Genomic DNA, 23,086 nt, shown 5'->3' with positions numbered 1-23,086 from the left:
CAAAGATCTATTATTTAGTAGATTTTAGATATCTATTCTATTATTTCGTGGTTTTGATACAACTGTAATGAATTATTATTTGTGTAATAATTTTCAAATAGACGTACATGATTGAAGTCAGTTTCTTTCGTAAAAATTACTCACACACGGAGTAAAAATGACTCTTAACGCATAGGTTAATCTGGTAACACTTGATTTATATCAGTCAGATCAAAATTCAATTGACTTGTCAATTTGTCAAATTAAAAGTTCCGCGCACTAAAGTTTTGCACGTGGTTTATTTTTAATATAAAAAATATTCATAATTTTGATAATATTCTGGTAAAACTTGGCCAATTGCAAAGAGCAATACCATAGTTCACTTATAATATTACTTGAAATTAAATTAAACAAAGCCACAATGTGAATTCAAAGCGTGATGTCCAAAGAAGGTTATAGTGCCGAAAAAAAGGAAGGAGACAGTAAAGTTGTGTTAGAAAAGCTACAGTTATATCTCAAGGATAAGAGAAGTGTGGAATCTGTTGAACCGAGCGTTATCTATAGCAAGCCGAGCACTAGTTTCGAGCAGAATCCTCCGAGTTCCATAGACGACAGCAGTAACGTGTTACGTGACGTATTGAATCACAAGAAGGCAGAACTTCTTCGGCAGCCTGAAATAGTCTCATTTCTGAAAACTATATCTTCCGATCTCAAGAAGTCGTGAAAAATAATCGATAATCGGAATACATGTCTTCTATTTTACGTCAGTAAAATTTGTAAAGTATTTCGCATTGGAATTTAAAAGATCTCCAGAATGGCAGTAACAGCACAAAAAACCGTGGCATCCCTGATGCAGAAGACTCTAGATCGTCAGGCGGCTATCGCTCGATTGAAAATAAGTTTCAAGAAGAACCAAATAGAGAAGGTTCTGCTAAGTTACATTAGGGATGGGAACTCTGCACCGTACAATGAGTTATTAAATATTTTAAGAGACAATTCACTAAATGATAGTAACTTCAGGATATTGTTTGAAGACTGTTTAAGATGTGTGGTGTTGTTAGGAAGGGAACTGAAACCTTTTGTGGATGTTTTGTGTAGCATAGAATGGGCGAGTCGGGAGGAAGATTTGGTGGATATTTATAGTAGATTTTTAATTAACCTGGTCACCGCACACACCTATCACTCAACACGGATTTTGGGTGCATTAGTCAAATTATTTAGAGGTAACTATGAATTTTCTTATACAGCGTATTTTTTGTCTCCATCGCTGGGTACAGGCCTCCAGTCTTTATATAGAGGTGTTTAAAGCTAGTAAAGTGGAGCTTATTCTCTTGAGCCCTGAGGAATTTCCTAATCGTTGATCTTGAGTACCCTGTTCTAAGGATCTCTCCAAATTATTGTACAAATATCAATTCCACAGGTCCTATACTGTGGGAATACCCACTCATGACAACTGGCTTCAGACTATATAATTTGGAAATCTTGTAGCCTTCAATGTATGCCAGATGGCATTCATTCCAGCAAAACAGATTCTGCGGACTAAATGGAGATATTGAAATCATATTGTAACCTATCCAAGCAGAGGTATGGGCTCTAAAAGATTGTAGAAGCTGCTGCCCTGTCTTATGATGAGGTTGAAAACTGTAGGTATACCTTGATCCTCCCAGTCCCAAAAATCGTTTCATCTGCTGGAAACATAAGCAAGAGTTAAACTTCTCAAAAGGACTATAGTCAAGTCCTTCAATAAGAAAGTTGCTCAGCCCTTAGCAGGAACATCTATATCCTTTAGTGCAAACACTAATCGCAACCTAAACTAAATGTGATGATGTTATATACATCAGCAACCAAAGCATAAAAGGCAAAGCTTAGAACCTGTTGAATTTACTAGTAAATTTTGTTTAGTAAATGACCATTTTTTAAGGAACCAACACAAGTAAATCATTGATTAACCTATTTAAACCAGTATGGCATTGAAAAACAAGAAGAAGAACAGAGGTCAATGTCTGTTAATCTCTTTAATATATCCTGGAAAATATGTAATACATACTAAGGAACCTAAGCAACACCAAGCCAAGAAAGTGCTGCTGTTTCTGGCAGTAATCAATATTGGTTGGAAACTACAGACATTACACTAGGTGATGTGGCAACTAATGAATAGTCCATTCTCTAAGAAAAAGAAGGCTCACCATCCTTCTCAAAAGTGGTTCAGTGTATTATTATGCTCATATGTATTTATGGGTATTTTATAGTTGTTGCAGCAGTTCAGATATTGTTTGTCTGTTCCGTTCAAAGAAAAGTTCTTAGCATTTTGTATGGCATAAACTATGAGATATCATGCTATGTACAATTTTCCAAACATGAGAAGAGAAAAATATGAAAATAATAATTTGTGATAAACATTCAGATTATCAAATAAAAAGGTTTCATAGCTTGCTTTTGGAAATATAAAATTTGACCAGACCTTTGATTTCTGCTTTAGAAATGATATTACTTTAGGGTTGTGGGCTAGAATTTTATTGTACTTATTGATGGGAAGGAAACCATAACTAAGACAGGTTGTGTGTTTTGTTAGGACCATTCCACACAAGCCCTAGAAAAGTATAATCAGCCTGTCTAGAGGATAATTCAATCTGCAGGTGACTAGAAGGCTGACATTTATATTATCCAGCATAAAAGTCTGCCGTCTGCAGTTTGGATATTTTAAGAGGTATCAGCATACTGGGTATCTTGGGATGTCATAGTTTAGATGATGTTTTTGATATGTTTTGACTAATATTTACATATTGCAAAATATTTCACATCATTAAGATGTTCAAGTGACTCATAATATACATTAAAGTACTTATAATTCATTGTGTAATAATAAATCATGAAGTTTCTTGTATGAATGTGATTCTCTATTGCAATCTAATCAAATCTCTTATCCACAAGTCTTAAAATGATAGTCCTTGTATGAAGAGGTACCAAAATTTAAGCCACAATTTTATCCTTTGCACACCAGAGATATTGCACAACTCAACTGAAGTGAAAGCATTGGAATGTAAGCTTTATATAATTTTTTATGTAGTTCAAAAATGGTCTTCATGTTTCACACTTCAAATAACACTTTATACGCTTACATTTCTTTATTATTTTGTATCAATTTGTTATATGATGTGTAAAGGCCACTTGCATTATGTCAAATATAAGGGTCTGGGTGTGCTACTAAGATTAAATTATTTTAAATATTAATATGATAATTTCCTCATATTTTCAGCTGACGGTGAAAACTGGGAGGATACCCCATCACCAGATATTGTTTCAAAATGGTCAAATGTACATACAGTTATTGCACAAATAGTGGCTGTTATGCCTATGTGAGTATGCATATGTTTTATTTAATAGATGTTACATTTCCTGGTATTGATTCTTTACATATTTTGGCCTTTAAAATAAAACAAGTTTGTAGTCCTTAAATGAGATGCAAAAGTTAAAATGCGAAAGTTGTTTGCTGAATCAAATCAATGTATTAATATTTGTGACTAGGATTTTATTTGTCCTTGTCATCCACAACCTATTAATGAACCCAATGCTAGGCTCATCTCTCATATGAGAGACTTTTAGAGCATAGGCTCACCACTCTGCTCCAATGCTGGTTGGTGGGCTTAAACAAATATTACACGGCAAGTAAATGATAATTACTAGGACAGACAGCTCTACATGCTCTCCAAAGCACAAGAGTTGACAACTTATTTACCGTAAATACCAAATCAAATTTAATAATGATGTATACAATATACCAACCTGTGTTTATGAGGAAATGTGACAGATTGTTAAATTTAGATCATTACCCTTTTTTTAAAACCCTTTTAATTTTGAAAAAAAAGAAGTAACAATAAGTATAATACAAAACAATAACTATATCAGTATGCACTTTATACAAGTATAAAAGCACTGCCATAAAGATTATTTTAAATGTGTTTGGTTTTTTTTTTGTGTTTTTTGGTGATATTATGTATATATGTTTTTGTTTGTAGCAGATTTGCTTTAATTAGTATTTAATGTAAATCAAATTATAATTCTGACCCAATAAAATTGTTATAGGACCTATCCCATTAAAATTTCAGCAGGTTTCAGGGTTATACTAGGTAAATCTAGGCCTCCTGGGTATGTTTTTTCCATAAAATCTACAAACAATTTTTGACTTAGTAGTATTTTTTAAGATCATTTTTGTATCATGCTATAGTAGTACAAGCACTAATAATTATGTTTGTCATAATTTACTTTCCAGGACCAGTGATCTCCTAATGCAAACAGTGGCAGAACAGTTCCCATATTACAAAGCTGGTTGCTTTTGCAACCGGGCATATATTCATAACCTTATATGGATGGGCAAATATTTGCCATCTCTTGTAGAGCAAATTATGACAGCTATCGTGAGCAAGTGAGTATTTATTTTTTACTTTTCTTATCTCTATGACATTCAAATTTAAAATGTAATGTAATGTAATTTAATAATGCTATGTTTATACTTCAAAACACTGATAAATGCACAATCAAATGCATATTGCAATTTGTGGAATCTGCACAATCTTATGAACTGTGTGTATGTGTGTGTGTGAAAAATGTATCAAGTTTTAAAATTTTGCTGGTTATTACTCCCTCAGACAACTATAAATAAAAATAAAAATATAAAAGCCTTTTATTATTCCTTAATTGATAATATAAACAAAAAAAAACAATAACTATAAAAATAGGTAAGAATATAAGCTCTTAAAAATTTCTTATGTTAGATAAAATTTTTTTTTTTGACAAATTGAGTTTTGTAACCAAGGACACCTTGTAAAGGCCTCCTCCATTCTGCCACTCTGTTCTGTTAAGTGCTCTTTCAAGCCAGTTCTCGCCAGCCACACTCTCTAATTCATCTGCCCATTGTACATAGACTACTAGGACTGAACTAATTGGGCTGAAATTTGGAATCTAAAATTTTTTTTTGTAAGAATTCAATCATTGCTATAACAAAGTTGAGCAAAATCTTATGAATTTAATATAAAAATTTACCAAAGAGTTTAGGGATCATCAGTACTGTAAAATATGCTGATGGATCATCAGTACTGTAAAATATGCTGATTTGTTTTGATTCCAAATGTATTAAATTTAAACGGCATTTATTTAATGTATGTTTTCCTTTAAAGAAGACACTTCATAGTGGTTAAGCTTAAGAGGCCCTTAGTGATACATTTTAGTCTACATTTTATCAAAAAAAGGTGACATTGTATCAGTGTGATATAATTTAGGCAAACATCAAATGAATAGAAACAATCAAACTTGACTAACTGATATGAATTCAATTTTCAGAATGGTAGACATGGATGCAAATATTGTGGACAGAGACAAACACAAATCCCAAGAAACCATATTTGACATGGAGGTGGATGAAAAGGATGAAGTCAGCGAAACACTAGATTACTGTATGCTGGAAATGCTGAAGTGGCTTGAAGATGAGAGGGACAGGGTACTAACTGTTATGTGCAATGTTTTTGAAAGAGTTATACTGCCCACTCATGGGATAAGGTATGATTATTTTGCTTATCTTTATTTTAAAATGAATGCCTGTTAAGTTTTTAATCTAATTAATGTAAAATGTAAACCAAACAAGAAGTGACAACAATGTACCATTGTCAGTGGTGACAATGAGCTTACAATAGTTACATATTAAATCAATGCATAGTGCATTGATTTTCGTATATAATTAGGCAGTAAATAATGACTTTTGAATGCTGCCACTGACAACACCACAAGACACTAAAACTCTTTTGTGTTTCAGCTAATAATGGACTTCAATAATAAGATTATAGGTTCATAAGCATATTTTATGGTTTCCCTAATGTTTCTCTTGGGCAGTTATAAAATATTTATTTCATTCAATAGAGGGAGTTCTTGAAAATAAATATATAAATATTATATCTAATATTGATCCGTTCTTCAACTAACTGCAATAATATGAATTTTATAACTTCATGAATAAAAATATTTATATCATGGATGTAAAACGAACACCCTACTTTTAAAGTAGGATTTGCATATTCTTTCAGTGCAGCAGTTTCTTTGAAGCTAAATTTAATATGTAACTTTAAACATCGTAATCATATTTTATAGTTGTGTTTTTTTACCAGCTTCTGCAATCATCAACCTGTCTGCAGAGCATGGTGATTATAGGCAAACCCTTCAATTGGGAGAGTACTTTGGAGAGCCTATACCAGTCTAGGAGTAGACTACTATGGCCTATTAATATAAAATAAAACACACATAATAAACAGTTTTAATATTTTTAGATTTTTTGTCCAGAAGTGGACTGTTATGTGCAATGTTTTGAGTAATGATTTTTAAATACTAATTTTTTTTTTGTAGACACGTCCAATTCCTTCTTCTATATACGATATCAATAAGCCAACAATGCGCAGACCGCGTATTCACAAACCTTTGGATAGTAGCCGCTGGCTTACACGGCCTAGGACCGGGAGCTTTGGCAACGCGGCGAACAGCTGCCAGCCACCTGGCAGGTCTGCTAGCACGATGTGTCAGAGTGCCAAACTCCAGGCTTATATTCTACTTGAAGACAATGGCAGAATGGTGCCATTCCTACATAACTGCCACTCAAGAGTCAACTGTAGCTGATAATACAAAAGTGCATGGAGCATTTCATGCAATATGTCATGCAGTCTTCTATCTGGTTGCATTCAAAAATCACCATCTGTTCATGAATAAAGAGAGTAAGTCCTTTAAAGCAAGTGCTACTTTTAACCTTACTGTTGGCAATGCTGGTCAGATGAACTGGGGAGAAAACTTGTACAAGAAATACCATGTAACATTCAATATGATTACCGATTGATGTGAATCATCTAATGTGGATCAGACCAGCTGAAAGTGTGTTGACTTGACTCACTGTGCTCATCCATTTTTATTCTTTATTCAACTTAACTACACCATTACCCTGCCATCTCATCTCATCATGCTGGCAAGTGAGAATGTAATCTAAGATGGAATCAGGCTAACCGGTTCTGGAACTGGAGCCGGTAATCGGTTTCTACGTGACATCTAACAGGTGCGCTTAGTAACTAAGCAGCACGTCTTTGTTGCTAGGGTGTAACTAGCCCCACGCACCACACAGAAAACTTCAGAAATTATAAATTGCCAAATTGCCCTTGCTGGCGCAATCGAATCTACTCACAACTTCTACTCAAAGTCACAACACTCGCCGCTGCGCCAAAGAGGCTGTCGTACGATGAGTTTTGTTATGTTAACATAAGTGTGTAAAAAAAAACCAATATTAATCATAATGTCTCTTCCAGGTCTTAACTTCGTAGAGTCCCTTAACCTTCCCCGACTGGTCACATGTAACTTAAACCCTCTACGGACATGCCCCCCACAAGTCACGAGAGCCTTCTCCTCCGTTACTAGATCGCATCAAGTGGTCTACTGCCAGGCGATCATAGAAAAGAACACAAGACTTTCGTTGCAGAATTCGGTTCAGAAATATGACGAGTGGTTTCCGTACGACCCTTATATGTTACCTGTGTAAGTATTATATAATTTTTACCAAAAAGTATCACTTTACAGGGACTGAATATGAAAACTTTAATATCACTGAAACCTTTGAAGTTTGTTTGAAATACCTTGATGTTTTTCTTTTAAATTATATCCTTTGCACACAACGCTTCTATTTTTGGTTTTGTTAATTGCAAGTTATGAAATAAATTTATCTTATCTCCGTGTGGCGTGTGGTGACTGCAAATCAGAATTCAGCTATCATCACCCTTCCTGTTCCCGTGGGAGTATGAGAAGACTAAAAGAATATAATGGAGTACAGGCATTGGAGTATCCCAATTGCGATAGCTAACCCATCCCAATACCCATAGCATAGCTCAGCATGGTGATTGAGTCCAGCAGTGGACTGCTATAGTCTAGTAAAAAGTAATAAAAAAACGCTTTGAGGAAAGCCCATGTTTACACCATAAGACAGATGATGTTTTTTTTTATGTTCGGATCAGAAGATGCGAAGCGCTTCGTACGCGTCCGCGGTATATCGACCACGAAGGGATGCAGATCCTTACGGTTACGGGTTCTATAGTAAAAAGGCGAGGGGGGAAACTAGATCAAATAGTTCTTGAGCACACTCCGAAATATATCCTATAGAGTACCGAAAGGCAGGCAACCTTGCGATGATGTTCCAAACTCTTAAGTATTTTATTGTTTATATGTTTTAAGACACACTATTGTTACAGATCTGGTAAAATAATATGGCCACTATGTATGGAATACAAGAACCTCTTTAAGGATGGAGATGATGAAAACCAATACAATAGTCTCAAGAGGAAACTGGAAGCAGAGGATGATGACTTCTTAATACCGAGCCCCTCGCAGAAACTAGCTAGCTCTTTAACTAATTGTATATCGCCCGGCTTTAAAACCAGTGAATCTATATACATGTAAAAGTCAGTGATTAATTATTATTTAAGCTATAAAAATTATAATAGACATGTTATTACTGATGTTAAAACGTTTAAATATATAGCTTTCGTAACATGTAAGTTGTGTTTACAATAACAAAGTCCATTTTGTCCGATTAGATATTATTATATGATAATATTAAATATTATCCCAATTCTGATTATCAAATTCGTGTTTGATATATATGCAGGAATATTTAAAGTAAAGTATAAAGTTACATTATAACCACAATAGGTTGTGGCTTCCGCCTGTAGATATATTATATGAACTCTAGTTTATTCTACTTGACTACGGCGAAACAAAGTTATGGGATACATATATGTATAAACAATATTTTTTTTACTCATGATTATAGCTCATTTTAATAGATTTTATTCTTGTTTAATACTATAAAAGCATACTTTACACTAAATAAAGAACATTAAAAATTGTTTACATAATAAGAAATAAGATGCTGCCTGTATTATATCCATAAGTAGGTTCAACCTCAGCCCTGTTGTTCAAAAGTTTATAAATGGAAGTGTCCTTATGACGTCATTATGAAACAAATATGGAGGATATCGAATTAAATATACATTGAATAATCTCGTTTTGAAGAACCCGTAAATTATACAATATTTTTTTAAAGATTAGATGTTTTTTTAATTGGCGATTATGATATTGTATTCGATAGCCTCAGAAGGATATGCTGCTTAAACCCACCACGCTGCACAACTGATTGGAGAGTGTGACATCGTCAGGCATAATAGATAACAATAATTAATGCTTATATCCCAGATAGGTGATAAGTACTACTTTAAAATTGTAAAGTTTTTACATGTTTGTAATTGTACCCATATTTTATTTTAATACTTTTTTATGGGTAGTAAAACTAGTAACAGTTATTGGCACTATTTTTTGTTGTAAATAAATCTTTTGACTTCAGTTTAGAGATTTGTATACAGCAGAATTGGCACCACTGTATAATAAAGCTTAATTGCCTCAATAAAAATTATTTATTAAAACATGGTTTTGTATTACATCGTTAAACTTCCTCTTTTTATTTCCAACAGTATGTATTATTACAACACAAGCCACTATAATGATATTCAAACACAACTATTTTAAAACTATTCAGATAGGGTTAGCTTTCGCCAACTTAAAACAAGGCTTAAATTTTTAATAGAGTCTCGTGAATGTAATGGCGTAAAAAATAGAGTAAAAACTGATAAACTGCAATTTCGCGAAAATCTTGTTCTAAAAGTTTATTTATGAGGAGCAATGTTTAAAACTATTTTTGAATACATATCTAGAAATGTTGGAAGTGCGTTCCGCGAATCAGTTGCACATTCGTTTCACACGCGATTGTGAATTTTAAGTCGCTAGCAATAAAGTTCTTTTACTAAAATAGTTTGTTTACAATCTTGTCAACCTGAAAGGTTTGTGATAGGCTAAACATAGTTTGGAAAACAATATTATTTTATAATTCGTAGAAATTTTTACTTTATATACCCGTTTTGTACAATGAAATAATACTAAAAAATAAACATCTTAAAGATTAAAAGATTTTAATTTTTTTAATACAATAAAGTCCCAATTCTTGTTGGACAAAAGTTAACTCAGTATCCTTTAAAAGTAGCACATAAGTGGTTGAGGAAAAATTACAATCAATTACTGCGAAAACATCAAAACATTCGCTTATTGAACACCAAAGGTATTAAAAAAATCTCACAAAACAATTAGCCTATGTTAAGATTAAACATTTAATAGAGTAATGCTAATAATAAACGCCCACTACTAGTTTGAACAAGAGATAAAAACGGCTTACAGTTAATAGCATTAGTGATTTAGTTAGTAAACTTAAGAATATTGGGATTGGAGGCTTGTTTAATACTATAAAAGCATACTTTACACTAAATAAAGAACATTAAAAATTGTTTACATAATAAGAAATAAGATGCTGCCTGTATTATATCCATAAGTAGGTTCAACCTCAGCCCTGTTGTTCAAAAGTTTATAAATGGAAGTGTCCTTATGACGTCATTATGAAACAAATATGGAGGATATCGAATTAAATATACATTGAATAATCTCGTTTTGAAGAACCCGTAAATTATACAATATTTTTTTAAAGATTAGATGTTTTTTTAATTGGCGATTATGATATTGTATTCGATAGCCTCAGAAGGATATGCTGCTTAAACCCACCACGCTGCACAACTGATTGGAGAGTGTGACATCGTCAGGCATAATAGATAACAATAATTAATGCTTATATCCCAGATAGGTGATAAGTACTACTTTAAAATTGTAAAGTTTTTACATGTTTGTAATTGTACCCATATTTTATTTTAATACTTTTTTATGGGTAGTAAAACTAGTAACAGTTATTGGCACTATTTTTTGTTGTAAATAAATCTTTTGACTTCAGTTTAGAGATTTGTATACAGCAGAATTGGCACCACTGTATAATAAAGCTTAATTGCCTCAATAAAAATTATTTATTAAAACATGGTTTTGTATTACATCGTTAAACTTCCTCTTTTTATTTCCAACAGTATGTATTATTACAACACAAGCCACTATAATGATATTCAAACACAACTATTTTAAAACTATTCAGATAGGGTTAGCTTTCGCCAACTTAAAACAAGGCTTAAATTTTTAATAGAGTCTCGTGAATGTAATGGCGTAAAAAATAGAGTAAAAACTGATAAACTGCAATTTCGCGAAAATCTTGTTCTAAAAGTTTATTTATGAGGAGCAATGTTTAAAACTATTTTTGAATACATATCTAGAAATGTTGGAAGTGCGTTCCGCGAATCAGTTGCACATTCGTTTCACACGCGATTGTGAATTTTAAGTCGCTAGCAATAAAGTTCTTTTACTAAAATAGTTTGTTTACAATCTTGTCAACCTGAAAGGTTTGTGATAGGCTAAACATAGTTTGGAAAACAATATTATTTTATAATTCGTAGAAATTTTTACTTTATATACCCGTTTTGTACAATGAAATAATACTAAAAAATAAACATCTTAAAGATTAAAAGATTTTAATTTTTTTAATACAATAAAGTCCCAATTCTTGTTGGACAAAAGTTAACTCAGTATCCTTTAAAAGTAGCACATAAGTGGTTGAGGAAAAATTACAATCAATTACTGCGAAAACATCAAAACATTCGCTTATTGAACACCAAAGGTATTAAAAAAATCTCACAAAACAATTAGCCTATGTTAAGATTAAACATTTAATAGAGTAATGCTAATAATAAACGCCCACTACTAGTTTGAACAAGAGATAAAAACGGCTTACAGTTAATAGCATTAGTGATTTAGTTAGTAAACTTAAGAATATTGCGATTTGAGGCGACTCAAAATAACTGAACCATCAGAGGTTCAATCATCTAGTGTGTAGTCATAAAATTGAAGTCGACTTAATAATAAAATAAAGCTTATAATACTTCTGAAAATCACTCTTACATTCTAATTGTAAAACATTATTAGATTCGAGGAAATAGTTGAAAAAGTTGCATCTCAGTAAACACAAGCAATAAAATACATAACGGTTGACCCTCACTAACATCAATATTTAAGTGAAAACCATATTTCATCCCGTAATTAGTGATGAATCATTGACTCGGCATTATCATTTCTTCTAGCATGCATGACCTGATTTTAGAACCTTAAATTAATATCTATGTATTAAATTTTTACATATTTATTTTAATTTGTATAATACAATGTTATGGTAGATATGATATGTGATGGCGGGGCTGATAGTAATATTAGTAGGATGGCGAAGTGGTGAGAGCCTAGTGTTTAGGACCTCAGCTTCACTTTCAGAGCCTCATGCCCTGTAGTGGGCCGGAAGTTGGTTGATATGATGATGAACTAGGATGGCTCCAATTTCGATGTAATATTTTTTCGTACGTTCGTAAATTACGTTTTGATTTTAATTACCAACAGCTTACTTAAAATTATAAATCGTACAAGCATTCAATTGAGCCAATAAATCGGTACACATGTAACTATTTTCTAAACACAAATGAACTAAGATTGTATCATATATCTTATAAATTACATAAGCGGTAACAGATTCATCTTTTCTTATGGTAAGGATGCCTTCGTTTAAAAGAACTGATAGTTTTGTTTTGCACCTGATGATGTTTAGTCTGATACTGAGCGATGATTGGTGTTTCGTTGGCCGCCAGCTTGTTGATAACAAAGTCGTCTCCAGCCTTCATGTTCTCCATCATTTTTAGTTTGGCTTCAATGGACTGGATAGCAGTTTTTTTGCTGAGTTTTAACTCGGGTTTGACTCCACTTAGCGCTGCTATGCCAAGCTCCGGTTTCGGTTTGTCTTGGTCGTCCTTAAAAAAAAATTGAGTCAATATTATGAAATCTGGAATCTAAATAAAAAAGTAACAAGTTTCAACACATAAAAAAACTGAAACTTGTTTGTTTTATTTTGATACTTATATTGGTAAGTTTGTATTGTATATCTAACATCGTCAAGTTGACTGATTGACGTCCACTACTGAACATTTAGGTACGTATTTTGTAGGGAGCTTCAAACTTTGCGGTCTTGGGCCACGCGTCCAGAGGCTTGCTGCAACTTTGTAGTCTATTTACCTAGTATGGGGGTCTAATAATGCTGCATTTAATGGTGCCATCCGAATTGCGATGGGTCGACATCCAAGCTTCCTGTGACTCAAACAAATAATTCAGTCTAAGCCACGGCGATGCCATCGGCCATCACCTGCTGGGTGACTGAGCCTTCTCCTCAGGCTTGTTAGGCGATGGCTTTCAAACCATTGTCATCACTGGCAGCACACACTGGTTGAAGACTGGTCTTAGGACACAGGTATTTCAGATAAAAAGATGTCACATAGTTTCCCCGACAAATTGTTTTTTCCATGCTGGTCTACAATTTTGAATGCAGAGCTCTTAACTATGTCTGGTTGCAAATACTCGTAGCAGTCTCAATTATTAACTTTTCAGTAACATAAATAATAAAGTAACGATACTTTTATGGAAACTAATTTTGATTCTTTGATCAAAGATCCTGTCAAGAAGTCTGAAAATACTTCTACTATAAGACCTTTCTCCAGGCCGAGCCATGGCTCTATAGAGCTTTGGTCATGAATTTTAATATTTCATAACAAAATAACTCAAACTCAAACTCAATAAAACAAAATAACTTAAAATCACCAATGAATACTTACTGAAGTGTTTTTGGCAAACTTAACGCATATTCTCTTTGAGCCCAAAAGCTGGCCGTTTAAAGAGTTCATAGCATTGATAGCATCTTGCTTCAGCTTATACGTGACGAAGGCGAAGCCCCGTGGCTGGCCGGCGTTTGGCCCGCTGCGGTGGAACAGCATGTCAAACTTCTCGATGATGCCATACACGCGGACCATTTTCAATAATTGATACCGGTAATAAGAAAAGGTTTCGTTTAATCGATTGTTTATTCATTTTCATCATCACTCATGGATGGATTATGACATTAGAGCAGTGTGGATATTGTAGATATTTATTTAATTAATTTATCTTTTTTGTGCCTACCTTAATCAAAAATCATCATCAGATACAGAAGTTAAAGTTTTTTTAATAGAATTTGAAGTTCCAAATATACAAACCTATTCACATGTTTGTAGTATTTAAACCACAGAATTAAGAACATGCAGAATACTCATGCAGTGCATTGTGAGAACTCAACAATTTTAGACTCTGCACACATTCTTGTCCACACACAAATTTTGTCTCCTAATAATTGATTAAGTTAAATTTTTTATTGTAATTTAGCTTTAAATATTTATACTTTTAAAGGTTTATATTAACTGACTAATAATTAATTGTAAATAATTTATATGAATGACTTTTTTACATTTTAATGCATGCTGTGATAACCTGTAAATAGTTGAACATTTACTATGTGACTCATTCCAAAAAATAAAAAAAAAAGCAAGTTTTAATGTATCTACTGTTGGTTGTCCTTTATAAATAAATAAATAAATATTTAAGTTAGTTCTTATGGTGATTAATTAAACATACTCATTAACTCGTAGATCCAAATTTCCAATCCATAGTCTTTTGTCGCACCTTTCTGTTTGCTTGATAGGATCCAAGTGTAGGGGAAGCTATAAAGAAGAAAAAAACATATAATTACCCAAAGTCCCTACGCTATGGGTAATTATATAAGTATTGGTCTCCTCAATAAAAAATAACATATGTTTATAAAGTTAGTGTCTAAACATCTACATTTTGTTTATTACAATCCAAAATGGAATTAAATTTTATTTTAAGGGTTATTCATTTATTTATTATTTATGTACCATAATTTGTGATTGTGAACATAAGATACATGAAGTGTACAAAGGAAAGCTTATCTCTATAAGAGATCTCTTCCAGCTACCCCAGGATGAGATGGTGGGATGGGTTAGATAAACAATTAAATCACTGTAGTTGTATAAGCTGCTCTGAGATACCTGTGTTATGTGCATCAAAATCGGTGAAGCAAACGGTACTAACAGCAGCAGACAACCAGCAAGTGTCCTTTACTTTTCATCTGTAATCGTTTGAGCGAATAATCTAAGCTTATCCAACTCCCGTTACAAATGTAAAAGTAAAAAGCCACCCCGTCACACCACATTAGGCCTTAATATACTACTATTTTTACTTTGCTGCTACACTGTATTACTTCAAAGTTTAAACCTTTTTCAACAGATGTTATCTTTAGAATGGTCAGAACAACTAGATACAAGAGAAAAACAAACCGTAGCGTTTGCCATAGCTTTTTCTGCTCGATTATTTGCACTTATTATATTAAAATGAATTATCACATAATTTTGTTATTAAGTGAAGGACTGCAAGAAGTGTATGTTTGATTTTGTTCTCGTATTTCTTCTCCTCCACTACCACTATATACTTCAACACTCGTAAAATTTAACCCGAATTCCGATATCGATTACTTTAAACCCTAGAATATGGAGGGTAGAGGTAAGGAGAGTCATCTTATATGGGAGAAAAGTTGAAAAAGTGTCCAGTGTATGCGCTAAATAACAGTTCAAAAATCCTCCACAATGGCGCTGGTGGATGCACAGGGTATGGTATGAAAGTAGCAATCGTAGATGAATTGAAGTATGCCGAGTTAAAAAATTTAATGTCATTATCGACTAAAGTAGTTCATTATTGAGAATTTCAACAACTTACGTTGTACAAAATATTGTGGTAAATATAACTTTACTTCCTTGTATCTCCATACTTCCTTGTTTATTTTTCAAGCCTACTCTAACAATATTTATATTTGGCGCTTCTTTTAAGAGTTACCCTGATGCAAATGTGGCGCCATCCTAATTTAATACATTTTGACGACACTTTTTCATATACACAGATGACTCTCCTTACCTCTACCCTCCATACCCTAGAATCAAAGTTATAGACTAAAGTCCACAGAACAATATAACAATAAGTCAAAGATATTCCTGCTCTGTGCCAAGCTTTTAGCAAATAGCGTAGACTGATGTATTACTCAGTCTACGGCTAATAGCTAATACAGCTTTTTTTTTTTGACTTGCTTTACGGCTTTACAGTCTCGCCCTTACAATCGCTTACAGAGGAATACTTCAATACTCATTGCACAACTGTGTAGCCAATGTTTGGCCAAAGTAAGATATATAGATATATATAAGTTAGAATCCAAGCTTAAAACCGGAATAGTTTTGTCTATTGCTAGTGTCAGTTTTGATTTTTAACCTGTGTTTCTGACCATGGTGTGTGGTTTCTGACAGTGATATGAACAGGCCATGAAATGAAATATGACAGGTAGGTAGCAGAGCTTCAAGTTCTGCTTAGTAAGCAGAGTTTGAAGTTCTGCTAAGCCAAAAGTAGTGTGGGCCCAGTTGAAGAGTAGATTTTTGATGTTTGTTTTGTTTATTTTGCTATTTATGAAGAAGTACATTAAACTAATAATCCAAAATAGATTGATAGATAAGTAAAGTTGTCCTAAAAATTGTGTTCCAAGATGACGGTTATGCAGAAGATAAACAAACGAATCCCTGGCATCTTACCACCTCCTCCTAAAAGTGAAGTCGATGGCAAAATCGAAAATTTATCAGCGAAATCCAAAGCAGAACTATTGGATATCCGGGACCGGCAACTAAAACTTTTGAACAACAAAACATTCTTGAGCAAACTCTCGGATAAGGGGGCAAAGATTCAGCAGTTTTACGACAAAATTGTTACAGAAATAAAAGCAAGGGAACATGTAGAGCAAACCTGTCGTTTGTTAAATGAAATGAGTATTAGTTCTGACAAAGATTCTATACAAAATCTCGAATGGGAAGGTAACATGAAAAAAAATGAGAACATTTACTTGGATTCTGATGATGACAGTGAACCTGAAGACACCTTGCACATAATAAGTCAAAGCACATCTCATGAAAAGAAAGTTAAGGTTATGAAGCCAGAAAAGCCATTAGTTACTCCTGAAGATCTATTAAGTATAGGTAAGATTTTATACCTACTCAGAGAAGACCTTAGCCACCATCTACCTAATTAATGCTACAATGTGTCCCGTGGGCTTACTACTAAAGTAATACTAGTAAGCCTAGGGGACACAATAATTTAACATTCCTTGACATCCTGAAGTAGTAGAGTTGTAGTAGAGCATGACTGGGGAAGCTTCACTACCGTGCTACACTTATTTCTGCGGTCAAGCAACATTGCTGTGTTCTGGTCTGAAAGGTGAAGTTGCCCATGTAATTACAGGCACAAGAGCCATAACACCCATGCGTCAGGTTGATGAAAAGGCATGGCACTTTGTGGAATGTGTTCTTTGCATGCCATGCAATGTGTCACTCTGTCTATGCAATTGTTTTTAAAATTCCAACCTTAAAGTTGTAATTAATGGGCCAAGAAGATGCCTTCTTGACCCAAAGTCAAAAATATCTTTATTCAGATGATGGCGATAACCACATTCGTAAACTTAAAACTAAAGCTGCGAGGGTTTCAAACGCGTCCTGGTCTAAGAAGAAGCCCACAACAAACAAAGCCGGGTGTTTTTTTTTTTTTATATCACCTTCTCACAATGTCATTTAAAATTATTAGAAGAGCAACTAATTAACCCATTAATTACATCTATAAGTAAAAAGAAAATAGATAAAATAATAAAAAGCTTTAATTATATTAGAAGAATACTTAAAGTAGTAATAGTAGTAGTGGCGATAGTAAGTCTGGTCTTGTTTTATAAGGGTAGGGACGTGGAATATTAGACCTGCCGCATGGCTTATTGGGCTAAGATAACAAAATTAGTCTGATGTAACAATAATTCTTATTGTTAGTTAATACAACATGTATCAACCCCAGAGGTATCGAGTGTGTCTTGATACCTTTTTTTTATTCCACTACAAGTTAGCCCTTGACTGCAATCTCATCTGGTGATAAATGATGAAATTCCCAAATATCCCCTGCCAGGAATCGAACCCGGGACCTCCTACTTAAATTCACAGTGCTCACCGTTTCGCCAAGGAGGTTGTCGTTGTCTTGATACCTTTGGAGCAAAATAAATTTGTACCTGCAAAGCAGTCACCTTTCTAGTAGCTTAATATATTCTTAGTTTTTATAGAAAACCCTTTACTTAAATATCATATTTCTATTAAATTAACTATCTAGTAGCTTTTGAAAAAATAATGGTAACTTATTATCTTCTAGGTGAGATTCCGCACATCAAAAAACTTGTTGATATAACCGAAGTAAGCATTAAACCCAAAACCTCAGGACAATTCAAACCATATAGGACAACAATATCAGATGTACATAACCCAGAAAAAGAGATACTTAGAAAACAAAATAAACATTGGGAGGTTACAGCTGCAACACCTCCACCTATATTACATTGTCCAGCAAAACCTTTGACAATAAAAGAATCCTTAAATCTCCAGACGGAACATTATAAGCATTTGAAAGAAATTGAAGCAAAACATGCTGCTGAGAAGTTATTTGAACGCACAGGAATCAAAATGGCTGAATTACCAGAAGATAGGTCCAATTTTGGGAACTATAGGTCTGCAGATAGTGACGATTCGGGATCGGAAGTGTCTGATCCTGAAGGTAGCGATAAAGAAGTCCTTGATGAAGAACCGGAAAGAGGGGGAGTTGTTTTTACAGTTCTCAAGTGATCAAAATTGTTGTAGCACCATTATTCCTTACTAATATTGTAAATGCAATAGCGTATGTTTAGGTTTGTACCTAATGAAGCAACAGAGCAGTGGGTTAATTGTTATTAAGCTTGTGATGGATGTCACTCTAACATCCAAGTCTTAATGGACAGACTTACAGTGTTTCTGGTGTGCTACTATCAAACTTATTTCCGTTGCAAAGCAGCGTTGTTGCTTTGTTTGCTGCTGTTTTCTGGTCAGAGGGGTGTGGGTGCTGGTGTACTTACAGGCACATGATATACTTACACCCATACCTCAGGTTGATGGACCCAGGATGGCTGGTTCCAGTATGTGTTCCTTGCAAAGTGTTACTTTGTTTATAGGCAATGGTTTTCCATTTACCATCAAGTAGCCCATATGCTTGGTCCGTCAATTACAGTACAATAAAAAAAAATGAAATTTGTTTATTACCTCAACACAAATTATTTTATAAGGATGCATAATATTTGTTATTAAGGTATCATTTTAGCCTTAGAAAATTGATTTGTTAGTTTATCCATCTTTATGTCACCGCTTTTGCATTTATAATATCATTGGGTATTTAATATCCCACAGTACATTCTGGCAAAGCCATGGATCTTTAGGTTAGTTGTGGGTAGGAATATTTATAACGTTAGTGTTAATACAAACATTTTATATGAATTAAAAATAAATTGCGATATATTTCATAATATGGTGCTATTTATTTTTTGCCAACATTAATTATCCCCAGCTAGCATATAGGCAGGAGACAAAAAATTATCATATCTCCGTTGTTTCTATTGACAAGGGATAAAATTGGGAAAAATTTTGTCCTTTCCCTGTGGCGACAATGTCACCTCCGTCAGCTTTGCTGTGCTGTATCTGTTTTTTGGTATTATTTTTATTATTATGCGAAATAATACATCACAGGATTTAGAGGTACATTATGTACTGTCTCTGATACATGACTGTTTCGTATCTTAGAAAACGTCTTACGCACGTTTGTTCCGACACCGGAGCATCCTCAGCACGGCTAGCATGGGCAGGACAGCAGCATGTTTTGAGACTATTATATCCCCGGGGAAAGAAAACAAATCATCTTCTCCCACAGCTTTAAAAACTTTCAGACCACTGGCGCACAAGTGGAAATAATATCCAAATTCTTCTCCTATCCCCTGTTCTCGTGCTTTAGCAGGTGGACACGTTAATTATAGTTACTTTCACAGCATAATGTCATATGGAATTTTACTTTGCGGTAATGTTACTGATATTAGCACTATTTTCGTGCTGCAGAAGAGGGCTGTTCGTTCGATCTACAAAATGGGTCCGAGAGAGTCATTGAGAGATAAATTTAAAGATTTTAAAATAATGACAGTGTATAGTCAGTACATATTTGAAAATTTAATGTACGTTCATAAAAACATTTCTAAATTTAAGAAAAAATGTGACTGCAATAATTTAAACATTAGAAGTAAGAATAAACTGACAGTGCAATATACTAGGTTGCATAAAATTCATAATTCGTTTAAAGAAACTTGCATACAATTCTACAATAAACTACCAATTGACATCTTGGAGATGTCTCTTAAAAAGTTCACTGTTTGTATTAAACGTAAGCTTATAGAAAAGTCCTTTTATAGTATAAAGGACTACGTAATCGATAAAAAAAGCTTGGGTGTAAATTATTGTTCTAACCAGGTTGCTCTTCTAATAATTTAAAATGACATTGTGAGATGGTGATAACAAAAAAAAAACACCCGGCTAAGTTTGTTGTGGGCTTCTTCTTAGACCAGGACACGTTTGGAACCCTCGTAGCTTTAGTTTTAAGTTTACGAATGTGGTTATCGCCATCATATCACTACCGTGTAATTCTTATGTACGTATCAAAAATTCCACCTATGGGCCTACTTGATTAAAAATATTTTGGACTATATCCCCTGTCAGGGTATATAATCGGGGTGGTATTATTTTTGTCTCCTGCCCGTGCTAGCCCTGCAGGAGATGTTAAATATGATTGTTAATTTTAAGGTAATTTTGTAGATCGCCGTAGACCTGTTTGATGTTGAGTATAGATAGTAAAGAAATAATAAATTACAGATCCTTCTGCTTTTCGCGGAGCATAGCGAATTAAGCTTAATTTTCATTCTAATTTTTTTAAATAATACCTACAGTATTTATTGAATTCTGGGACTCGGTTCTCATCTCGTTGGCATCGAATTTCTCTTAATAGAAATATAAAGTCTAATAACACGCATTCGAACCGCGTTCTATGAAAGTAGGAAAGTGAAAGTCCCTTAAATCACTGCATGTTGTTATTAGCAGAACCAAAGCAATTTCAACTAATAGAGTGTTATCTTCCTTGATATAAATACAGCCTTACTTATAAAGAAGACTACTCTTAGATTGCTTGCGAGCAAATCTTGTAGAAGAAGAAGAAGAAAAAGTCTTTTTTGCACATACAAATATAAAGCCAGGTTAACAAAAAAAAAGATTATATGCATATGCACAAAGACGGCCTTATCTCTTGAAGCGATCTCAGAAACATATTACAGAAAACGGGATAGTGCAATACCCAAATTGTAGATACTAAGGGGGATCCATTTTAATTCTATCTACATACTGATTTTGAGTAGGCACGTGTTCTCAGCTTGATATCCTAGGGCCTAGGTGTTTACTATGGATTAGCACGTTCCAAGGACTTATGTCGCTTGCGACAAGCGATCTATGCTACTCGTTTGATGTCGTACCTATTTTCACCTGGTGGGTGGTTGGTTCTAAAAATCAATGTATGGACGCGGTTATATCGTAGACCGAGACCAGGACTTGTAAGGAGTACCTAGAAAGGCCGGTTTCTACGCGACATCGTACCAGAACGCTAAATCGCTTAGAGGCACGTATTTTTCGCTAGGGTGGTATCTAGCCACGGCCGAAGCTTCCCACCAGACCAGACAAAAGAAAATCCCAAATTGCCTGCCGGGGATTGAACCCCACTTAAACCCACAGCGCTCCTCGCTGCGACATGAAGATCGCCAATGACATTATCTTAACCGAATAGACGTCCGCAGGACATAGATGTTTCTACACTATACGGTCTTGAGCCACCATTGTGTCTGGAACAGGTATCCAACGGCTCTAAACGGGTAAAAGATTTAGTCCGCTAAAAGTTAGCCATTGACGGTGATTACACTTGTAAATGATGCAGTCTAAGATGGTAACGGTCCGATCTTTTACTATAAAACTGCCTGGGATGAGAGATGTCTAGAAACATAAGTATTTAATCCTCATCATCATCATCATATCAACCAATTACCGACCCACTACAGGTCTCCTTCCACAATGAGAAGAGGTTAAGGCCGTACTCTAACACGCTGGCCCTGTGCGGATTGGACTCCACACACCTTTACGGAACGGAGAACTCTTAGGATAGCAGGTTTCCTCACGATGTTTGATCAGGTTCAAGCCAGTGATATTTAAATTTCTTAAAACGCACATAACTTAGAAAAGTGAAAAGTGCGTGCTGGGATTCGAGCTCGGCCTCCCGAAAGTGAAGTCGAAGTCCTACCCACTGAGCTATCAGAGATTCAATAAGAATTTAATTTAATTGCGGAACTACCATATGTAATGAAAAAAAAAGCTAGTGCGATGAACCGATTTGAAAACTCTTTAAAAAAAGTTGTTGTTTCTAAAGTCCCCAGAGGGCCTTATAAATCCGCGCATGCCTTCTTGCGCCGTAAATACAACGCAAGCGTTAGGGTGTCGATACTTCAAGCCTCAAGGGGTATTAAACGGTAAACATTACTTATAACACCTTGAACAAAACACTCCTGAACCAGCTGGCTACGATATCTATCAACATCTATCGACAATATCTATCTCAGCTGATATCTCAATCAACTGTTCATTGTACACAATCTTCATTCATTCAATACGCAATATAATATAGCAAACTCAAACACAAGTCACGTAAACATAATAATTTAACATTTGTATACGAGCGCTCGGTGTGACCGCACGCCTTGTTTGGAGCGAATTGTATTTTTTTAGTGCGTCGTAAATATTTATTATATATTGTGATATGGCACCAGTGTCGAATACGGTCGTTGGCATCGATGATGACCAGCGTTTTGCCCTTATGAAGGTATGTCTTTCATTATGTATGCCTACATAATAATTGTTACTGGTTAGGTTATTTAACTAGAGAAATGAGTAGATTCATAGCATTCCGTTGTTTTCCGGTCCTGCATTTTATCATGTTTATTGGTGCCGAGGCAGCGCGGCGTTATACCATTTTAATTGCCTATCTATCTATAAACAAATATACGCAGATACTTACGTGTCTGTGTATTGACTCATTAAATTACCTAATCTTAAATGTTTTCCGAATCCATTTCAGGCGAATGCTCACAACCTCTTTCTCGTGTTTACGTTTTTAATAAACTTAATAATTTTCTTTAGTT

At 34.3% G+C, this 23,086-nt stretch overlaps 4 protein-coding genes across 6 annotated transcripts in view; 3 read left to right on the top strand and 1 right to left on the bottom strand.

Moving 5' to 3' along the window:
- Positions 1-658: 658 nt before the first annotated feature.
- On the top strand, positions 659-9,212 carry LOC120624224 (RNA polymerase I-specific transcription initiation factor RRN3). Its single transcript, XM_039890648.1, has 7 exons — positions 659-1,202; positions 3,236-3,335; positions 4,250-4,402; positions 5,317-5,532; positions 6,370-6,731; positions 7,311-7,536; positions 8,244-9,212. Exons 1-7 carry the CDS (start codon positions 794-796, stop codon positions 8,449-8,451), a joined length of 1,674 nt encoding a protein of 557 aa, XP_039746582.1. The 5' UTR covers positions 659-793; the 3' UTR covers positions 8,452-9,212.
- A 1,691-nt stretch (positions 9,213-10,903) lies between these two features.
- On the bottom strand, positions 10,904-15,431 carry LOC120624223 (probable RNA-binding protein 18). 3 transcript variants are annotated; one of them, XM_039890645.1, is made up of 4 exons: positions 15,228-15,431; positions 14,502-14,591; positions 13,674-13,880; positions 10,904-12,818 (listed from the first exon to the last, which is right to left on the bottom strand). In XM_039890645.1, exons 1-4 carry the CDS (start codon positions 15,240-15,242, stop codon positions 12,546-12,548), a joined length of 585 nt encoding a protein of 194 aa, XP_039746579.1. In that variant the 5' UTR covers positions 15,243-15,431; the 3' UTR covers positions 10,904-12,545. The 3 variants fall into 3 exon arrangements, with proteins under 3 accessions (XP_039746579.1, XP_039746580.1, XP_039746581.1); XM_039890646.1 differs by lacking the exon at positions 15,228-15,431 and adding an exon at positions 14,940-15,188; XM_039890647.1 differs by lacking the exon at positions 15,228-15,431 and having other exon boundaries at positions 13,674-13,838; positions 14,506-14,591.
- Positions 15,432-16,247: 816 nt separating this feature from the next.
- LOC120624644 lies at positions 16,248-19,341 on the top strand. Its single transcript, XM_039891301.1, has 2 exons — positions 16,248-16,958; positions 18,163-19,341. Exons 1-2 carry the CDS (start codon positions 16,475-16,477, stop codon positions 18,627-18,629), a joined length of 951 nt encoding a protein of 316 aa, XP_039747235.1. The 5' UTR covers positions 16,248-16,474; the 3' UTR covers positions 18,630-19,341.
- A 3,264-nt stretch (positions 19,342-22,605) lies between these two features.
- LOC120624317 (SEC14-like protein 2) overlaps positions 22,606-23,086 on the top strand; it is a 56,483-nt gene continuing 56,002 nt past the window's right edge. Inside the window, exon 1 of the mRNA XM_039890782.1 lies at positions 22,606-22,767. Coding sequence (XP_039746716.1) covers positions 22,705-22,767 — 63 coding nt within the window. The 5' untranslated portion in view covers positions 22,606-22,704. The remainder of the gene's footprint in view (positions 22,768-23,086) is intronic.

Source organism: Pararge aegeria, chromosome 6 (assembly GCF_905163445.1).
Source record: "Pararge aegeria chromosome 6, ilParAegt1.1, whole genome shotgun sequence".
In the NCBI taxonomy this organism is placed as follows: Eukaryota; Metazoa; Arthropoda; class Insecta; order Lepidoptera; family Nymphalidae; genus Pararge; species Pararge aegeria.
This window is presented reverse-complemented; position numbering and strand designations above follow the sequence as displayed.